This window comes from Rhinoderma darwinii, chromosome 10, assembly GCF_050947455.1.
Source record: "Rhinoderma darwinii isolate aRhiDar2 chromosome 10, aRhiDar2.hap1, whole genome shotgun sequence".
In the NCBI taxonomy this organism is placed as follows: Eukaryota; Metazoa; Chordata; class Amphibia; order Anura; family Rhinodermatidae; genus Rhinoderma; species Rhinoderma darwinii.
The window spans coordinates 96,922,779-96,941,015 of NC_134696.1; the positions used below are offsets into that span (position 1 = coordinate 96,922,779).

Sequence of the window (18,237 nt, forward strand, 5' to 3'; positions counted from 1 at the left end):
GTCAGAGGGCAAAGAAAAGTCAGGAGTCAAGCCGAGGTCAGGTGACAGGAAGTCAAAATGCAAGTCGCTCAGGGGAGTCTGATACAAGGGAAAGCACCAGGCAAGGAAACTCTAATTACAGACAAAGGCCAGGTAGTGGTTTAGAATGCACTGGACCAAGGCAGGTGCACGAATAGGGTCCCAACCCAATCGTATTTGAAGAAGTATTCGGCACACAAAATGTAGTTTTTAAATTCTTCAGGTTTATTGTATTTAATGCCAGAGGCTTAGTCAGGAGACCTTCATCAGGCAATTAGTTCCACTGGTTCCTGGCGTATCCAGGTGTTCGGCGCTACTGTCTGTATGGCGGCTAACCACTTGTTTTGGCGCTGTTAGCCGCCATACAGACAGTAGCGCCGAACACCTGGATACGCCAGGAACCAGTGGAACTAAGTGCCTGATGAAGGTCTCCTGACCGAAACGTCGCACGCACTAAGCCATTGGCATCAAATACAATAAACCTGAAGAATTTAAATACTACATTTTGTGTGCCGAATACTTCTTCAAATACAGACAAAGGCCAACTATCCCAGGCTGAATGAACTAAATAAGGAGAGGGCGGGAGCTCAGGAACAACAGCCAGGCTTTGATTGGCCTGACGCTCCTATTGGCTGCAGACTGCCTCAGTCCGCCAGGCCGGGCAACACCCGAGTGAGTAAGTCTCGATGTCCTGGAGACCAAGGGAGAGTATGTGAGGCCGCAGGCAGAGTATGTGACAACAACTCTCACAAAAATTTCTAAACTAAGAATGATCACCAGAAAAATGGTTAGAGAAATTCATACGCGGTTCGGGAGAAGCCGCAGGAGTAACATCACCTCTCTGCATATTACGAGTAAGTTGTTCCTGAGAAACCAAACGATCTAGAACATTTTGTATCACAGAATCCAAGGTCTGAAACTGATCAGTCAAATTCTGCACGGGATTAGGATCAGTCATGATGCGGCTCCTGGTGGGGCCAGTTATAATGTTACACTGCTTATGGTGCTCAAGACCGCAACACAACACAATCGCTATCACATGGGTGAAGTATGCATCAGCACTGACAGAAAACAAAAAGTACAAGTGACTCGCCAGTGAAAGAGTGGAACCGAATACTAAAGGTAGTAGAAGAAGGAAGGAGACAATGCATAAATGGAGTGGTTGGCAGGTGAATGGCATGCAAGCAGTTAACAGATAAATAAGAAGTGGACAAGAATTTACAGCATTTACTGACCCTATTTGAATACTGTCCCACAGCAGGATAAGACAACAGCTCGGCAGTAGACCAAACACACTGGAAAAGTAAAAAAAAAAACAATGGAACTACTAATCCCAGGATATACATAAAACCACTATACAAAAACTAGATCTCTCAGAGGACCAACAGGTCTCACAGTACAAACAAACGCATAGACTAGAACAAAGTCACCAACCAGAATCTGGAAAGAGTTTAGCACATGCCAGAAACAGTATAATAAGCACCTGAATAATCCAGCCCTGAAGTATATATAAACCCAAGAAAAGTACTCCGCCCAAATTAACCAGGCAAAGCTAAATGATGACTAAATCTAGACTCAGACTAAATGCATTGCCTTGCAACGCCCACAGAGATAACATAAATTATTGATTAGGACTGCTGTTGATTGTAAGAGGGTCTATAGTAAGAAAATTCTTTTGTGGGACACAGAACATTGTAATATTCTGTGACACTTTTGGGAAGGGCACTTCCATTATATCAACACTGATGAATACAGATGTAGCAGAGCTGAGCTTATTTATGGGCACCGTTATTATAATTTCACAATTTGTCACCTGTGCAGGTATATTTACTACATACGCTTATCCAAGATCATTATCATTGTGCAGAATTGTGGCAGTTATGGCATTGTAATAAATTTAACTCTGCTACATCCGTACGTTATGTCAAACTTGCTTTCAATGTGTACATTATTACTCAACGTGAAGCAAATTAGGAGGCCAATAAAGGAACCTTAGGTGAGATTGACACAGTCTCTGCTGTGGTGTCGTCAGGCACTTGGAAAACTTCCTGTAAATCTTACGTAGTTGACGTGTTGCAATTGAGCAACGATCTTAACCCCCATCAGCAAAACAACTGATCATGTGATCCCAGCTACTGACCGGTCCAGTCCCATCATATATTGTAGTTCCGACTACAGATAATAATGCAGAGCTGTCGTCTATAATCAAAGGTTCACTTATTTATGGGCTACACAAGTGCACAGTATTGATAGGACATGTGTAGTGCGGCCTCTTCTGGGGTTAGGTTTCCTTTAAGGGAAAAAGAGGATTTCCTATTGACTCAGGCATCTGATGTAAAACCTGATGTTACGTTGCGAGTCTATATATTCCACAGCGATCTGGAGAACAGTTTTAGAAAGTGAAGCATCTCAAAAGTAGAAACAAGAAGCAAGTCCTCAAGGTGAGCAAGTAAGTAACCAAAGTATATACAATATATCAGCAGAGAAATGACTAGTGGCGGGTGTGAGTGACAGGATCTACAGCACAAGTTACTATTCTACTATATAATGTACAGTTATTACTGCTTTACCCACAGCATAGGAATTATATTGTCACTTTGTAACTAGTGAGCATGTTTAAAGGTAAATACTGATTTATCAGAGCTGAATTTGTCAATTAAATGTATTGAGGTTTATCTGCCGTCCTGTGTGATACTACAGATGAGGGTATGTTCACACGCAGTAGCAAAATACGTCTGAAATTACGGAGCTGTTTTTGCCTGAAAACAGCTCCTGATTTTCAGACGTTTTTTAACAACTCGCGTCTTTCGCTGCATATTTTACGGACGTTATTGGAGCTGTTTTTCAATGGAGTCAATAAAAAACGGCTCCAAAAACGTCCCAAGAAGTGAGACATGCACTTATTTGACGCGGGCGTCTTTTTACGCACCATCTTTTGACAGCGACGCGTAAAATTACACCTCATGTAACATCGTAAAACCCATTGAAAGCAATGAGCAGATGTTTCTAGGCGTAATAGTGCCGCTTTTTCAGGCGTAATTCAATGCGTAAAACGCCCGAATTACGTCTGAAAGCAGTGCGTGTGAACATAACCTAACACAGAGCTACTACAATGAGATGTGCCAAATATCAAACTCATTTGTCTGACGGCTGCTGAATATCTATCTATCTATCTATCTATCTATCTATCTATCTGTCTGTCTGTCTGTCTGTCTGTCTGTCTGTCTGTCTATCTATCTATCTATCTATCTGTCTGTCTGTCTGTCTGTCTGTCTGTCTGTCTGTCTGTCTGTCTATCTATCTATCTATCTGTCTATCTGTCTGTCTGTCTGTCTGTCTGTCTGTCTGTCTGTCTGTCTGTCTGTCTGTCTGTCTGTCTGTCTGTCTGTCTGTCTGTCTGTCTGTCTGTCTATCTATCTATCTATCTATCTATCTGTCTGTCTGTCTGTCTGTCTGTCTGTCTGTCTGTCTGTCTGTCTGTCTGTCTGTCTGTCTGTCTGTCTGTTTGTCTGTCTATCTATCCCATATCTATCTATCTATCTATCTATCTATCTATCTATCTATCTATCTATCTATCTATCTATCTATCTATCTATCTATCTATCTATCTACACAAAATATTGAAGAGCACATTCTAACAAATTGAAAAAAAAATGTGTTTACAGGTGCAAGAACGCGTGACTGCAAATATACAGCACACAGGAAAATGGTGACTGCGAATACTAATGTCACCTAAGCCACTAAAAATAAATAAATATGCATTACTGCTAAATCTACTTACAATAGGGAGGTTCTTATCGCACATTTTGATCAAATTGTGTGAGCCCACCTGCCACGACAAGGCGTCTTCTATAGGTGGGAACCTACGCTGCACATACATCCAGAACTGGGACTAAGCCTACATATATAACTGGGGATGGTAGGAAAATGCCCACGCTAACATGTTTCACCATTGATATGGCGTCCTCAGGGGTTAAATAGCGTCGGCCTAATCCAATGTGTCTCTATTACTCTATGTAGTATCGGATGAGATCTGCAGATGCATCTAGTGATTCACATGTAGATAGCTTATTGTACCGTTTACTCTAGGAACTCCTCATTCTATTATTGAGCTTTAGGCATTGAATTTTTTAAACCTTTTTCTCTGTTATGTTCCACTCCTGGTTTTGGCATCTAAATTCTGATACGATACTCTGCCGGGGGAAAGACGCCTTATGATTAGGTTTTGATCTGGGAGATGAGTGAATATGTGCAGTAGAGATATTATCATATAAACTATACAGTAAGCACATTAGGCTCTGTTCACACAAGAGCCTAAGTTACATACAAAGCACTTCTACTATCTCAACAACAAAGAATATAGATGTAGCAGAGCTGAGTTTGTCAATGGGTGTGGTTTTTATAATATTACAACGTGTCCTCTGTGTAGGTTAATATACTGTATCCCGTTAACTTAGATTATTATCTTTATTATGATAAATTCTGTAAATCCAGTCATTATTGGTCAATACGTTTTTGCTATACAACAGGTTTTTAAATAGGGAACTGACACATTGCCACATAAACCACAAAGACATTGTTCATATCCACATTCTTTTTCCATTTAAAGTATTTACTAAGTTTACGGCTTTTACATTGTACTTGGTCAGTCAATTTCCATTAAACACTGCCCCCTAGTGGCCTCTCTCTCTTGTTCTGCAACACATTATATAACGTAGAATTGCAAGGCTGCAAAAAGGCACAAGTCCATCTATTATCCACAAAAAGCCAAAACAACCCATCAAATTTCCTCACCTTAGGGGAAATATTCCTTCCCAATTCCAAATATGGAAATAAGAATAAATCCCTGGATCAACGCGTGATTTGTAAATCGGTAAAACAGGTTCCCATCTTGTGCATCTAGGTCTCTTTTGATGAATGACATAATCTTTCTTGCCTTTGCAGCAGCTGCCTGACACTGGTTACTACAGTCCAGTTTGCTGTTCACTAATATCCCGAGACATTTTTCATCCCGATTGCACAACCGTATATTTATCTGTAGATTTTACACACTTGAAACTTTATTTTCTGCAGTTTTACATACTAAGGCCCCATGCCTTACATACCGGCCCATTCCTTTCTATGGCAGACGGACACCTTCCCATATGTCTACGGGAGGGTGTCCGTGTCGTAGAAACCTGCCGAATAAAATAGGATATGTCCTATGTTTTCATTTTACGAACCGTGCTCTATACTTTATAATACGAGCACGGCTCTTAAAAACGTCCGGTGTCTGCGTCCGGCTGTGCCCGTAATTACGGGTCGTAATTACGGGCACTGTGGTGTGCAGGAAGCCTTAACATGTAGCCTTAAACTCTACCCGAACCCAAACCTCAACCTCTCCCTAGTTAGACGATGAGTGGCATGTAGGTGTAGGAGTATGAGTAGGAGAATTATTGCTATATTGTAGAAATCTTGTCTTATCATGTTTATGTCTACGGAGAGTCCATACTTCAGTTTGGTGTTTTTTTTGTAACTACTCGGGGCAGTGTCAACCGGCCCTCCACCTACATGAAGAAGAATGGTTGGCATACATATTAATAACCTAAATCTCCTGGGCCTCAGTGCAAAATCTGTACCAGGGCCTCAATTTTGTTATGTTGCATTTATAGTACCAGAGGAGCCTATTTGCCCTCTTAGGCATCAGGGACCAGGTGCGACTGCTACCTCTGCACCCCCTATAGCTGTGCCCCTACTGGCATAACATTGGGTAACATTACATTGAAACCAATGGACACATTGTAATTTTGAAAACTAAACAGATTTTTTTTTTTTACATTTATAGCTGTTTTTGAAGGACTGCTTCACCATCCACCACTAGAGTCATGGAGAACATCACAATAGCGTATCCGACCTCCGATATTACTCCATTGGACAGCACTTCTAACATGACCACCGAATATTATGAAGATTATGTAAAGTCCCCTCTGGATTACTTCACTTTGGTGGTCTACTCTTTGGCTTTTCTACTGGGGACTACCGGGAACGGCCTGGTCATCTGGTTCACAATCTTTAAGATGAAGAAGACGGTCAACGTAATTTGGTTCCTTAATTTATCGATAGCTGACTTTACTTTCACGGCATTTCTCCCTATCAGCATTATCTACCTGGCGAATGATTTTAACTGGGTCCTTGGGACCTTCATGTGCAAGTTGAACAGTTTTGTCGCTTTCATCAATCTGTTTGCCAGTGTCTTCCTTCTCACCGTCATCAGTATAGATCGTTGTATCTCTGTTATCTTCCCGGTTTGGTGTCAAAACCACCGAACTCCAAGACGGTCTGTATTCGTTGTCATCGGTGTTTGGATCCTGGCTATTATATTTAGCTTACCATACTTTATATTTCGAGACACTTATGAGGAGTATAATGTCGTTACTTGCTATAACAACTTTGTATTCGAATATTCGTCAGACATCGGTAGGTCCCGACATGAAGGGACAGTGATAGTAAGATTCATTGTGGGATTTCTTATTCCTTTCACCATCGTTGTCTTCTGTTATACCGTGATTGCTGTACGTATCCGAAGAAACCACATGACCACCTCCACCAAGCCTTTCAAAGTCATTATTGCTGTGATAATCGCCTTCTTCGGCTGTTGGCTTCCTTATCATATCTTCTCCTTCCTGGAGTTGCATTCAATTTATCGGGAAGATGAGTATCTGGCTTCTGAAACTCGTCTTGGGATTCCGCTCACCTCAAGCCTGGCATTCGTGAACAGCGTTGTCAATCCTTTTCTCTATGTTTTTATTGGTCGGGATTTTAAGGATAAATATTGGAGGTCCATCCAGTCTATATTCGAGAAAGCTTTCATTGAGGATTCAACGCATAATGATCTCAAGAGCAAGACCAAGTCCACGTCTGACTCTAATGTGGTCTAATTACTAAAGTCATCCTTCACATCTGGACTCCATTTTTGACTATGAAGGATCCTATACATGTAATTAGTGGCATAGCTATAGGGGTCGCAGCAGACCGGACCCTGAAGCCAGGGGTGCCGATGGCCCCCCGCACCATATCGCAATTACTATAGTAGCTGGGGCTTATGTAATATAGTACACAGGCTCCTGTTACTATAGTACCAGTATATTCACCCTCCTCCCTACTGAGACAGGTACGGGCGCAGCACTGGTCAGGATACCTGTCAGCGTCATGATGCTGTGAGCGCCACGCACAACGTTGTGACGTTAAATGGCATCAGGACCTGTGCCATGCCCGGTGTTGAAAAGGGGGATAAAAGCGAGGAGGGTAGGTATAATATTACTGTCTGCTGGGGCCCTGTATCTAAGCCTACCACGTGGTAAGCTTAGATACAAGGCCCAGCAGACAGTATCACACATGGCATGATGCTGTCTACTGGGCCCTGTGTCTAAGCATACCGTTTGGTAAGATTAGATACAAGGCCATGGAGACAGTACCACACAAGGGACCCGTATCTCAGCCTAGGGCAGCATCAACTCTAAATACGGCCCTGCTTTTTTTTAGGCCTACCATGTATGATACTGTCTGCTGGCCCGTGTATCTAAGCCTACAATCTGTGATACTTTATTCTAGGCCCTGTAGCTAAGCTTATTATGTGTGATACTGTCTGCTGGGCCCTGTATCTAAGCCTATGAAGTGTAATACTGTCTCCTGGGCCCTGTAGCTAAGTCTACCATGTGTAATACTGTACCCTGGGCCCAGTATCTAAGCTATTTACATGTAATACTGTTTCCTGTGCCTTGTTTTTAAACCTAGTACGTGTAATACTGTCTAATGGGCCTTGTATCTAAGCTTATCAGATGTAATACTGTATCCTTGGCCCTGTATCCAAGCTTATTATGTGTGATACTATTCGCTTGTCCCTGTAGCTAAGCCTATTATGTGGGATACTGTCCACTGGGCCCTGTAGCTAAGCCTATCATGTGTGATACTGTCTGCTTAGCCATTGTATCTAATTCTATCCATAGCTATAGGGGTCGTAGTGCTATAGATATGATGTCTCCGATAGATATATATATATATATATATATATATACACACACACATACATACTTTTTTAGGGGAAAGTATTGCCCCTGAGGTTTTAACACCTTAGCGATGCCCCTGGCTGCTAGTGTTGTATTGCTGGGTCACTTTGGACACCCTACGATGCAGCCGTCGGCCATGAAGAGTAGTTGAGGAGGGCCAAACAAGGACTTTTGCACCGGGGCCCATGAGCCTTCATCTACGTCCCTGTATGTCATGACTGGACTGAACAAATTGAAAAGACGATCGGCAACATTTTTGGTTAGTTGAAAGAATTGGAAACACGTTTAGGACTTCTTTTACATTTTTTCGGACCCGATTAAAGGCTACCATATCCTTAAATAGTGGAAAAGTCTATCCAACTGGAAAATCAAACTCGGCCCTGAAGATATCTTGTAATTTATGTCCCTTTAATGGCCATAGTGATTGAAACAGAGGCAAGTGGGCCCCATAGTTGGCTAGCTTAACAAGGCTCCACTTTAGACAGTCTCCATTTTTGTTAACAGGATCTCCTGATGATAGGCTGATAACAGAGTGTGCTGCTGTAATGACCCCCAGCGATCAGCTGTAAGCGGTAGAGGAACCTGACAAGTGTTTAATTCCCCTCCATCGCCACCTTTAGGTGTAATTAAGCATTACAAGGTCGGATGTTCATGTATAGATATGTTGGTCCTCCAGAGTAGGTTACACTCTTTATAACTGCTCTGGATAATTGATAAGGGTCCTAAATTGGGGATGCCCTTCTACTCATTTAGATTTCCCTAATTAATTATCCCTATAAGTGTGATCCTTCAAACAATCAGCTCAGATTACTCAGGTCAACTCTAGACTTAATGAACATCGGCCAGTGAAGCTTTCTGCTTAGTCATTTCTCATTCTTAGCTTTAAAAAATGAAATTTGGCTGAAACGTTGCTAATGTATCGCTTTTACGCTTGCCGTGGGAATAAACGTTACGTTTTAAAGGAACCTGGTGCCTTGGAATTCTCCTTTTGTCTTCTGTTCGTCCAGTAATGGTGGATTCCCGATCCAAAGAGCATGGGATTTATTAAGGGAGTGGTGCTGCGGACTCTTGTCTTGTTTTTTGATCATATTTATTATGAACAGTATATTACGGTTTAGGTCGCAATGATGTAATTAATTTTTATTCAGATTATTATATGTGATGCTCACAATGTATGGGGGCAAATTTACTTCTGTGTCTGATTCTAGAATCAGCTATATTGCTATATTGTGTCACAAATTGGTGCAATTTGAAGTAGACATTTTCTAAAAGTGTCTTTAAAAGGGGGTGTGGCTTAGTAGAGAAGGGGAGTGGTTTACCAGAAAAATGTCCCAAAGTTCGCCAAAAAATTTACACAAAATCTGGCCCCAATTTAAAAGTGTCTAAAATGTTATGCAAGACGTGGCAAAATTATCATATAGCATGCACCATTGTGAGAAATTTGGCACATTTTGTGACTGCCTGGTCTAAGTTTACACAGTCTAACTATTATATAGCATTAGTAAATGTGAGTCATTGTGTGTCAATTATTGGAGGTTTAAAGTGAATCTCCACCTTTTAATACCATTTCATTTTTTAGGTTTAAAATGTTGTTCTGATTCATTTTATAATATATTTCTATTCAAATTGGAGCTTTGTTTTCCTGATATTGAGTTTCAACAAGACTTCACAGAGTTAAAGATAAAACTCGAACTTCTTACAGTGACCCCTAGAGGGAGTGTAGGAGCGGTTTGTTTATTGAGTGCAATGTATAAAAAGTATTTAGTATGCCTCTGGGCTCCCGCTAGTGGTGGCTGCAAGCAGTTTAGAGTTACGCCTTATTCTTATCTCTACATATAATAAAACTGTAAACTTTGCGCGTCTGTACATTGAACACATTTGCGAAAAAATAATAATTGGGGGGATGAAGGATTAGGGTATGTTCACACGCAGTGTTTTCAGGCGTATTTCAGGGCGTTTACGCCTTGAAAAACGCCTGAAAAAACGGACGCTGAACGCCTACAAACATCTACCCATTGAAAGCAATGGGCAAAACAGCATTTAGTTCATACAGGGCGTCTTTTTACACCTGTTTTAAAAAACGGAGCGTAAAAAGACGCTCCGTAAAAAGAAGTAGCATGTCACTTCTTGGGGCGTTTTTTTGAGCTGATTTTCTATTGAACACTATGAAAAACGCCTCAAAAGAAACGCCAAATTAAGGCTATGTTCACACTGAGTTTTTTTGCAGGCGGAATTTCTGCCTCAAAATTCTGTTTGGAAGTTATAAAATAACCAATCAGGTTGCTGCTTTCATTCTCCTAGCTGCCTCACAAGAATCTAAACTGTAATCTGATTGGTTGCTATGGACAACAGTTCCAACATTTGTCTGTATTGGATATTACACATAAAAGTGAGATAAAGTAACCAATCCGCTCGTTGCTTTCATGCACCTAGCTGTCTCCAAAAACTGTGATCTGATTGGTTGTCTCAAAGGGCTCGGACAGTGGCCTTTCGGGCTCAAGAGAGTAAATGCCTTCCAGAAAAAGATCAAATATTTCTCAATATGGCAGAAATGCAAAAAGAATGAGACTAATTAGGTCTCAATAATCAGAAGAAGATCATGAGACGACACTTAAGTCCCATGCACACGAATGTGCTTTTGTGGCCACAATTCCCCCGAAAATCTACGGGAGAATTGCGGCCCCATTCATTCCTATGGGGCCATGCACACGACCGTGGTTTCCGCAGAAATTACGGGCATGTCTTATTACGGCCGTGTTCTGCGGTCCAGGCTCATAGAAAATAATGGGCGCGGCATTGTGCACGGCCCGGGATTTGCGTGTGACTCGCGGGTGACACACCCGCTGCCGGCCAACCAGAAAATCATGGCCGTGCACATGGCTACGGTGTGCATGAGGCCTTACTTCAGCTCAAAAAACGTCAGGCCAGAACTCGCGCATCAGAAACTTCTACCCAGCGTGAGTCTCGGCTAAGTACACAGCATGCTCGCATGGCGGCCTCTCGGTTTCCGGAGAGTAACGAGGAATGCGAAGCGCGACTATCTGCTGACCGAGAGCGCCACGCATGGTCACGCGAGTCTGAAACTTTCACCGACAGAGAATCTCGCTTGAGTTGTCAGAGAGCTCGCACAGCGGCCTCTCAAGAGCGTGAAAGTAGTGAAGAACATGAGGCGCGATTAACCACCGATCGCAAATGTCACAACTACGGCAGAGCTCTCGAAAGCGGAGACCAATATCAACGACGATTGGAATCAGCTAGAGAGAATTATGAACGCACGCGCCGAGATAATGAAAGTTATTTATTGACTGAAAGGGAAAGAGTAGATGAAATACGGCAGAAACAGCAGAACAACGGCAATCACGCTCAGAGGCTAAAAATCACAAATCTACAACATGATAGAAGTTGAGATTTTAACTGGATGCGGCGCAGTGATAGCGTTTTTATTCCCTGAACCCCCCTCATTCCAAATAATTTTCCTTTCAGTTTTAAACGTGTGCAGTTTCCTGTCAGCTTATGTCACGCTATGACCATCAACAAAGTGCAGGGCCAAATGCTGGGCGTTGCGGGCGTGGACCTCAGTGTCAGCTGCTTTGCGCGCGGCCAGCTCTATGCGGCTTTCTCCCGTGTTAGCAACTCCACCAATCTTCATGCCCACATCCCTGGTGGTTCTACTGCTGACATTGTTTACAGGGAAGCATTGTCATAGTCAACCTGACTACTGAAAGAAAACGATTTTTAACCCCTAGGCGCACCACGACACAACTGTACGTCCATGTGGCCAGTGTCTTAGCGCACAGGGACGTACAGTTACTGAGCAGTTCCCGGTGCACACTGTCGGCAACAGTGTGCACCGGGAACCGGGAGGCCAGCTGTCCCTGACAGCTGACGCTCCACTGTTGCCGATCAGCAATTAACCCGTTACATGCGGGGCTCGATTGCGATCTCCGCATGTACGTGGTTTGTAGCACATCAGCAGCCCCCATGCAATTGTGGGGGCTGCTAATGCTTGTGATGAAACCAGGGGGCCAGACAACGGCCTTCAGGTCTGCCATGTATGTCAGCCTATGAGGATCAGCCTCTGCTGATCTTCGTAGACCAACTATCAGTGTGACTGTGACGTCACACTGACAGTTGGAATACATTACACTACCTAGGTAGTGTAATGTATTCTAGCAGCGATCAGAGCTGCAGGTAAAAAAAGAAAGTGAAAAAAGTAACAAAAAGTTAAAAAATGTTTTACAAGTGTCAAAATAAAAGGTTCTTTTTTCCTATAAGTCTCTTATTATAGGAAAAAAATGAAAATGTTAAAAAACATTACACATATTTGGTATCACCGTGTTCGTAACGACCCAATCTATAAAACTATAATGTTATTTTTACCGCACGGTGAACATCGCAAAAAAATTAAACTAAAAACAATGCCAGAATCACTATTTTTTGGTCACCACCCCTCCCAAAATATAGAATAAAAAGTGATCAAAAAGTCGCATGTACCCGAAAATAGTACCAATAAAATCTACAACCCGTCCCGCAAAAATCAAGCCCTTACACAGCTTTTTTGACTGAAAAGTTACGGCTCTCAGAATACGGTGACACAGAAAATAAATTATTTTATAAAGAAGTGATTTTATTGCGCAAACACTGCAAAACATAAAAAACCTATATACATATGGTATCGCCGTAATCGTACCGACCCGCAGAATAAAGTAAAATTGTCATTTATAGCGCATTATGAACGCCGTAAGAAATAAAGACTTTAAAACGCAAAAATCACAGTTTTTCAGTCACCAAAGCTCTAAATAAAATGTAATAAAAAGTGATCAAAAAGTTGCATCTACCAATCTCAGAATCGCTTGGATAGGTAAAAGCGTTCCGGCGTTATTACCACATAAAGTGACACATGTCAGATTTGAAAAAATCATCTGTGTCCACAAGGCCAAAACAGGCTGTGTCCTAAAGGGGTTAATTGAAATTTGTTTATTGTCTGGTCCAAGGCGAGGAGTATACTTATAAAAAACGGCATCGGTACGTTTTTCAGTGGTCTGCGCATATGAAGTGTCGGGCACAGCTAGTATTAACCCCTTCCCGACATCCGCCGTATGGGGGAATATGGAGCGGGTTCACGGGCTCCATAGAGCGAGTGTGTAAGCTGTGTGTTACAGCCGACACTTCCGGGTAATGAGCGGGATCCTGTTCGAGCGCGATCCCGCTTTTTTAACTCATTAAATGCCGCGTTCAATAGCGATCGCGGCATTTAAATGACTAAAAACAGGTGGGCGACCCCCTGTAATGTCCCAATGGCCCCCTCGGGGGGTGCCGTTGATTGGTATGACAACCTGGGGGACTGATGAAGTCCCCCAGGTCCGCCATCTTTGTACTCCTATGAAGCCCCGCCTCCGGCAGAGCTCCATGTTAGACTGTCAGAATCACGATACACTGCAATACATTAGTATTGCAGTATATCGTGCAAGCGATCTAACGATCGCTGGTTAAAGTCCCCTAGGGGGACAAGTAAAAAAAGTAAAAAACAGTCAAATAAAGTTTTTTTAACAAATAAAAAAAAATCTAAAAATTAAAAGCTCAAAAAAAAAACCTTTTCCCATTTTCCCTAAAGCACAATGTAAAAAAATAAAAAGCTAACATAACTGGTATCGACGCGTCCGTAAAAGTCTGAACTATTGCAATATATAATTATTTAGTCCGTACGGTGAACGCTCTAAAAAAAAAAAAACATTTAAAACATCAGAATTGCTGTTTTTTGGTCCCTTCATCTCTCACAAAAAATGAAATAAAAAGTGATCAAAAAGTCTCACGTACCCCAAAATGGTAACAATATAAATACAGCTCACCCTGCAAAAAATAAGCCTCACACCGCTAAATCGACAGAAAAATAAAAAAGTTCAGAATATGGCGACAAAACTCAAATTTAATTTTTAACAATCAGTTTTTTCCTTGTAAAAGTAGTAAAACATAAAGAAAACAATATAAATTTGGTATCGCTGTAATCGTATTGACCTGCAGAATAAAGCTAACATGCCGTTTTACCATACGGTGAACGCCGTAAAAACAAAACCACCCAAAAGGTTGAGGAATCGCTGTTTTTTTCCTATTCCACCCCACATATATTTTTATTCTCATTTCCCACTACATTATATGGTACAAAAAATGGTGCTGTGAAAATCTACAACTCGTCCCGTAAAAAAAAAGCCCCCATACGCCAATATTGATGGAAAAATAAAAGAGTTATGGCTTTTGGAAGGTGGGGAGGAAAAACAAAAGTGAAAATCCAAAAAATGGCTGTGGAGGGAAGGGGTTAAATATATTGTGAAAATGTATCAGCACAGAAATTCAGATCTATTTCATTACATTAAAGGTGTGGACTCTCAATTTACAAATATTGTAAAATGTATTGCTATATGCACCTGCTTGGAAATGGATATCACAGTATAAACATTTTAAAGTACATTTTTGTTTCCTAATTAAAATGGAAAATGGAAAATAAAAAACATAACAAAAACAAATGTTAATTTAGATCAGTCATACACCCGTTCCAGTTCCAAGATGATTCTTTGCTGCTGAATAAGAGCAAAAATGATATACGTGGCTACTCTGCAGCATAAACTTGAGCACTGTTTGTTGGTAATACCTGAGCACTGTATGGTGGTATTATTTGGGCACCGTGTTAGTATTATTTGAGCACTGTATGCTGGTATTATTTGAGCACTGTTTGTTTTTAATACATGAGCACTGTATGGCTGTGTTATTTGAGCACTGTATGGCGGCATTATTTGAGCACTGTATGGTGGTATTATTTGAGCACTGTATGGTGGTATTATTTGAGCTCTGTATGGTGGCATTATTTGAGCACTGTATGGCGGCATTATTTGAGCACTGTATGGTGGTATTATTTGAGCACTGTATGGTGGTATTATTTGAGCACTGTATGGTGGTATTATTTGAGCACTGTATGTTGGTATTATTTGAGCACTGTATGGTAGTATTATATGAGCTCTGTATGGTGGCATTATTTGTGCACTGTATGGTGGTATTATTTGAGCTCTGTATGGTGGTATTATATGAGCACTGTATGGTGGTATTATTTGGGCACCGTGTTAGTATTATTTGAGCACTGTATGTTGTTATTATTTGAGCACTGTATGTTAGTATTATATGAGCACTGCATGTTGGTGTTATTTGAGCACTGTATGGTGGTTTTGTCAGACCACTGTATGGTGTTATTTACTTAGGGAATGTGTGGCACTGTTACTTAGGCACTGTATGGGATAGTAGTTCTGCAGTGTATGGCGATGGCAGCACTGTATTGCATTGTTATTAACCCCTTGCGTACCTTCGACGTAATAGTACGTCGCTGGCCGCTTATTCCAGCGTACCTTCGACGTACTATTATGGCGCAGGAATAAACTGTCACTATGTGAAATCACATAGTGACAGAACAGCGGCGGCAGCTGTCATTGACAGCTAACCGTCTCTGCTACCGGCCTGGGGACCAATTAGCAGTCCCCAATGCCAGCGATTGCTGTGATTGGTCAGTCTCTGAAGACTGACCAATCACAGCCGTCTGTGACGTTTTCTGCAGGAGAAAGCTCCTGTCACTTTCTCTGATCTCCTCACTTCTGTGAGATACGTGAGGAGATCAGAGAAAGCGGTGTAAAAAAAAACAACACTATTTTTATTAACCCCTTCCCGAAAATGGGCGTATAGTAACGCCCTGAGGATGAAGCGGGCACAGGAGCTGTGCTCGCTCCATCTTCATCGGATGTCGGCTGTAATATACAGCCGACATCCCACTGCAACTACAGCGATCACTGTCCTCTCCGTAGTTTAACCCCTTAAATGCCGCTGTCAATAGCGACAGCGGCATTTAAGTGATTGATACAGAGGGAGGGGGCTCCCTCTGCACCGCATTGCCCCCCCCCGCAAAAATCGCGGGGTTCTGATGGTTGCAATGGCAACCAGGAAGCCTAGCAACGGCTTCCTGGTTGCCAGGTACGGGAGCCTATTAGATCCTGCCCAAGGCAGGACATAATAGGCTCAACTGTCAGTTGTAAAGTGACAGTTACAATACACTGCACTACACAAGTACATACAGAAGTAGTGCAGTGTATTGTGCAGGGGATCAGAAGATCAGATCTTCCAGTCCCCTAGTATGTGTAAAATAAAAAGTGAAAAAAAAGTAAAAAAAAAGTTTTAGATAAATAAATAAATACAAGTTTTACGTAATAAAAACAATAATCGCCTTGTTTCCCTGACCAAGCCCTTTATAATTAGAAAAAAAATGAAAAAAAAGACAAAAACTAGACATAATAGGTATCGCCGCGTTCGTATCGGCCTGACCTAAAAAAATATCATATTATTTATCCCGCACGTTGAACACCGTAAAAAAAATACCATAAAAAACAATGGCAGAATTTCCTTTTTTGGTCACGTTGTTTCCAAAAAAATGGAATAAAAAGTGATCAAAAAGTCACGCGTAGCCAAACATGGTACCAATAAAAACGACAGTGTGTCACGCAAAAAATTTATGTACTCCGCACAGATTACATATGCCCCCACATTATAAACTGAAACACCAGTAAAACACTAAACAAAACTACTACCAAGCAAAATCTGCGCTCCAAAAGCCAAATGGCGGTTCTTCTGGGCCTGGCAATGTGCCCAAACAGCGGTTTATGACCACATATGGGGTATTACCGTACTCTGGAGAACCGCTTAACAATTTATGGGGCGTATGTCTCCGGTGGTACAAGCTGGGCCCAACGCATTGGGCACTGATATAGCATATATGTGGAAAATGTCAATTTTATATCTGCAACATCCACTGTGCAATAATTTCTGAAAAACCTTTGGGGGTCAAAATGCTCACTAAACTTCTAGATGAATTCCTTGAGGGGTGTAGTTTCCTAAATGGGGTCACTTCTCGGGAGTTTTCACTGTACTCGTACCTCAGCGCAATGCAACATGGCGTCAAAAACAAATTTTGTAAAATCTCCACTCCAAAAACGAAATTGCACTTTTTCCGTTTAGACCCTTGCCGTATGTCCAAATAGCCGTTTACAACCACATATGGGGTATTTCCGTAATCAGGAGAAATTGTGTAACACATTTTGGGGTGTCTTTTCTCCTGTATTCCTTGTGGAAATGAAAAATTCTGAGCTAAAGCTACAGGTTATTGGAAAAAAAAAATGTTTTCATTTTCACGGACCAATTCTAATAAAATCTATAAAACACCTGAGGGCTCAAAATGCTCACTACACCTCTAATTTAATTCTTTCAGGGGTATAGTCTCCAAATTGGGATCACATCTGGGGAATTTCTACTGTACTGGTACTTCAGGGACTCTGCAAATGTGACATGGCCCCCAGAAACCAATTCAGCAAAATCTGAGCTGCAAAATCCAAATGGTGCTCCGTCCCTTCTGAGCCCTGCCATGGGTCCAAACAGCAGTTTATTACCACATATGGGGTATTTCCGTAATCAGGAGAAATTGCTTTACAAATTTTAAGGTGCTTTTTCTCCTTTATTCCTTATAAAAATTAGAAAATTCTGTGTTTTTTCCAAAAAAAAGTCTCTTTTCATCTTCACAGACTAATTCCAATAAATTCAGCAAAAAACCTGTGGGGTCAAAATGATAACTATACCACTAGAAAAATTCCTTGAGGGGTATAGTTTCCAAAATGGGGTCACTTTTGGGGGGATTCCACTGTTTAGGTCCCTCCAGGGCGTTGCAAACGTGACACGGCACTGAAAACCATTCCAGTAAAATCAGAGCTCCGAAATCCAAATGGCGCTCCTTCCCTTCTGAGCCCTGCCATGGGTCCAAACAGCAGTTTATTACCACATATGGGGTATTTCCGTAATCGCGAGAAATTGCTTTACAAATGTTGGGGTGCTTTCTCTCCTTTATTTCTTGCAAAAATTAGAAATTTTTACGTTTTTCCAGAAAAAAAGTAGATTTTCATTTTCACAGACTAACTCCAGAAAATATAGCAAAATACCTGTGGGGTCAAAATGCTAACTATACCCCTAGATAAATTCCCTGAGGGGTGTAGTTTAAAAAATGGGGGTCACTTTTGGGGGTTTCCACTGTTTTGGCACCACAAGACCTCTTCAAACCTGACATGGTGCCTAAAATATATTCTGAAAAAAGGAGGCC

The 18,237-nt window shown here is 41.6% G+C and overlaps 1 protein-coding gene across 1 annotated transcript; it reads left to right on the forward strand.

Moving 5' to 3' along the window:
* Nucleotides 1-2,386: 2,386 nt before the first annotated feature.
* Nucleotides 2,387-9,103, forward strand: LOC142661598 (chemerin-like receptor 1). Its single transcript, XM_075839021.1, has 2 exons — nt 2,387-2,467; nt 5,843-9,103. The coding sequence occupies exon 2, from the start codon at nt 5,883-5,885 to the stop codon at nt 6,933-6,935; it is 1,053 nt and encodes a 350-aa protein (XP_075695136.1). The 5' UTR covers nt 2,387-2,467; nt 5,843-5,882; the 3' UTR covers nt 6,936-9,103.
* Nucleotides 9,104-18,237: the final 9,134 nt, after the last annotated feature.

What these genes read in the sequence shown, in the direction of transcription:
- LOC142661598 (XM_075839021.1), top strand. Translation starts at nt 5,883, where the DNA reads ATGGAGAACATCACAATAGCGTATCCGACCTCCGATATTACTCCATTG.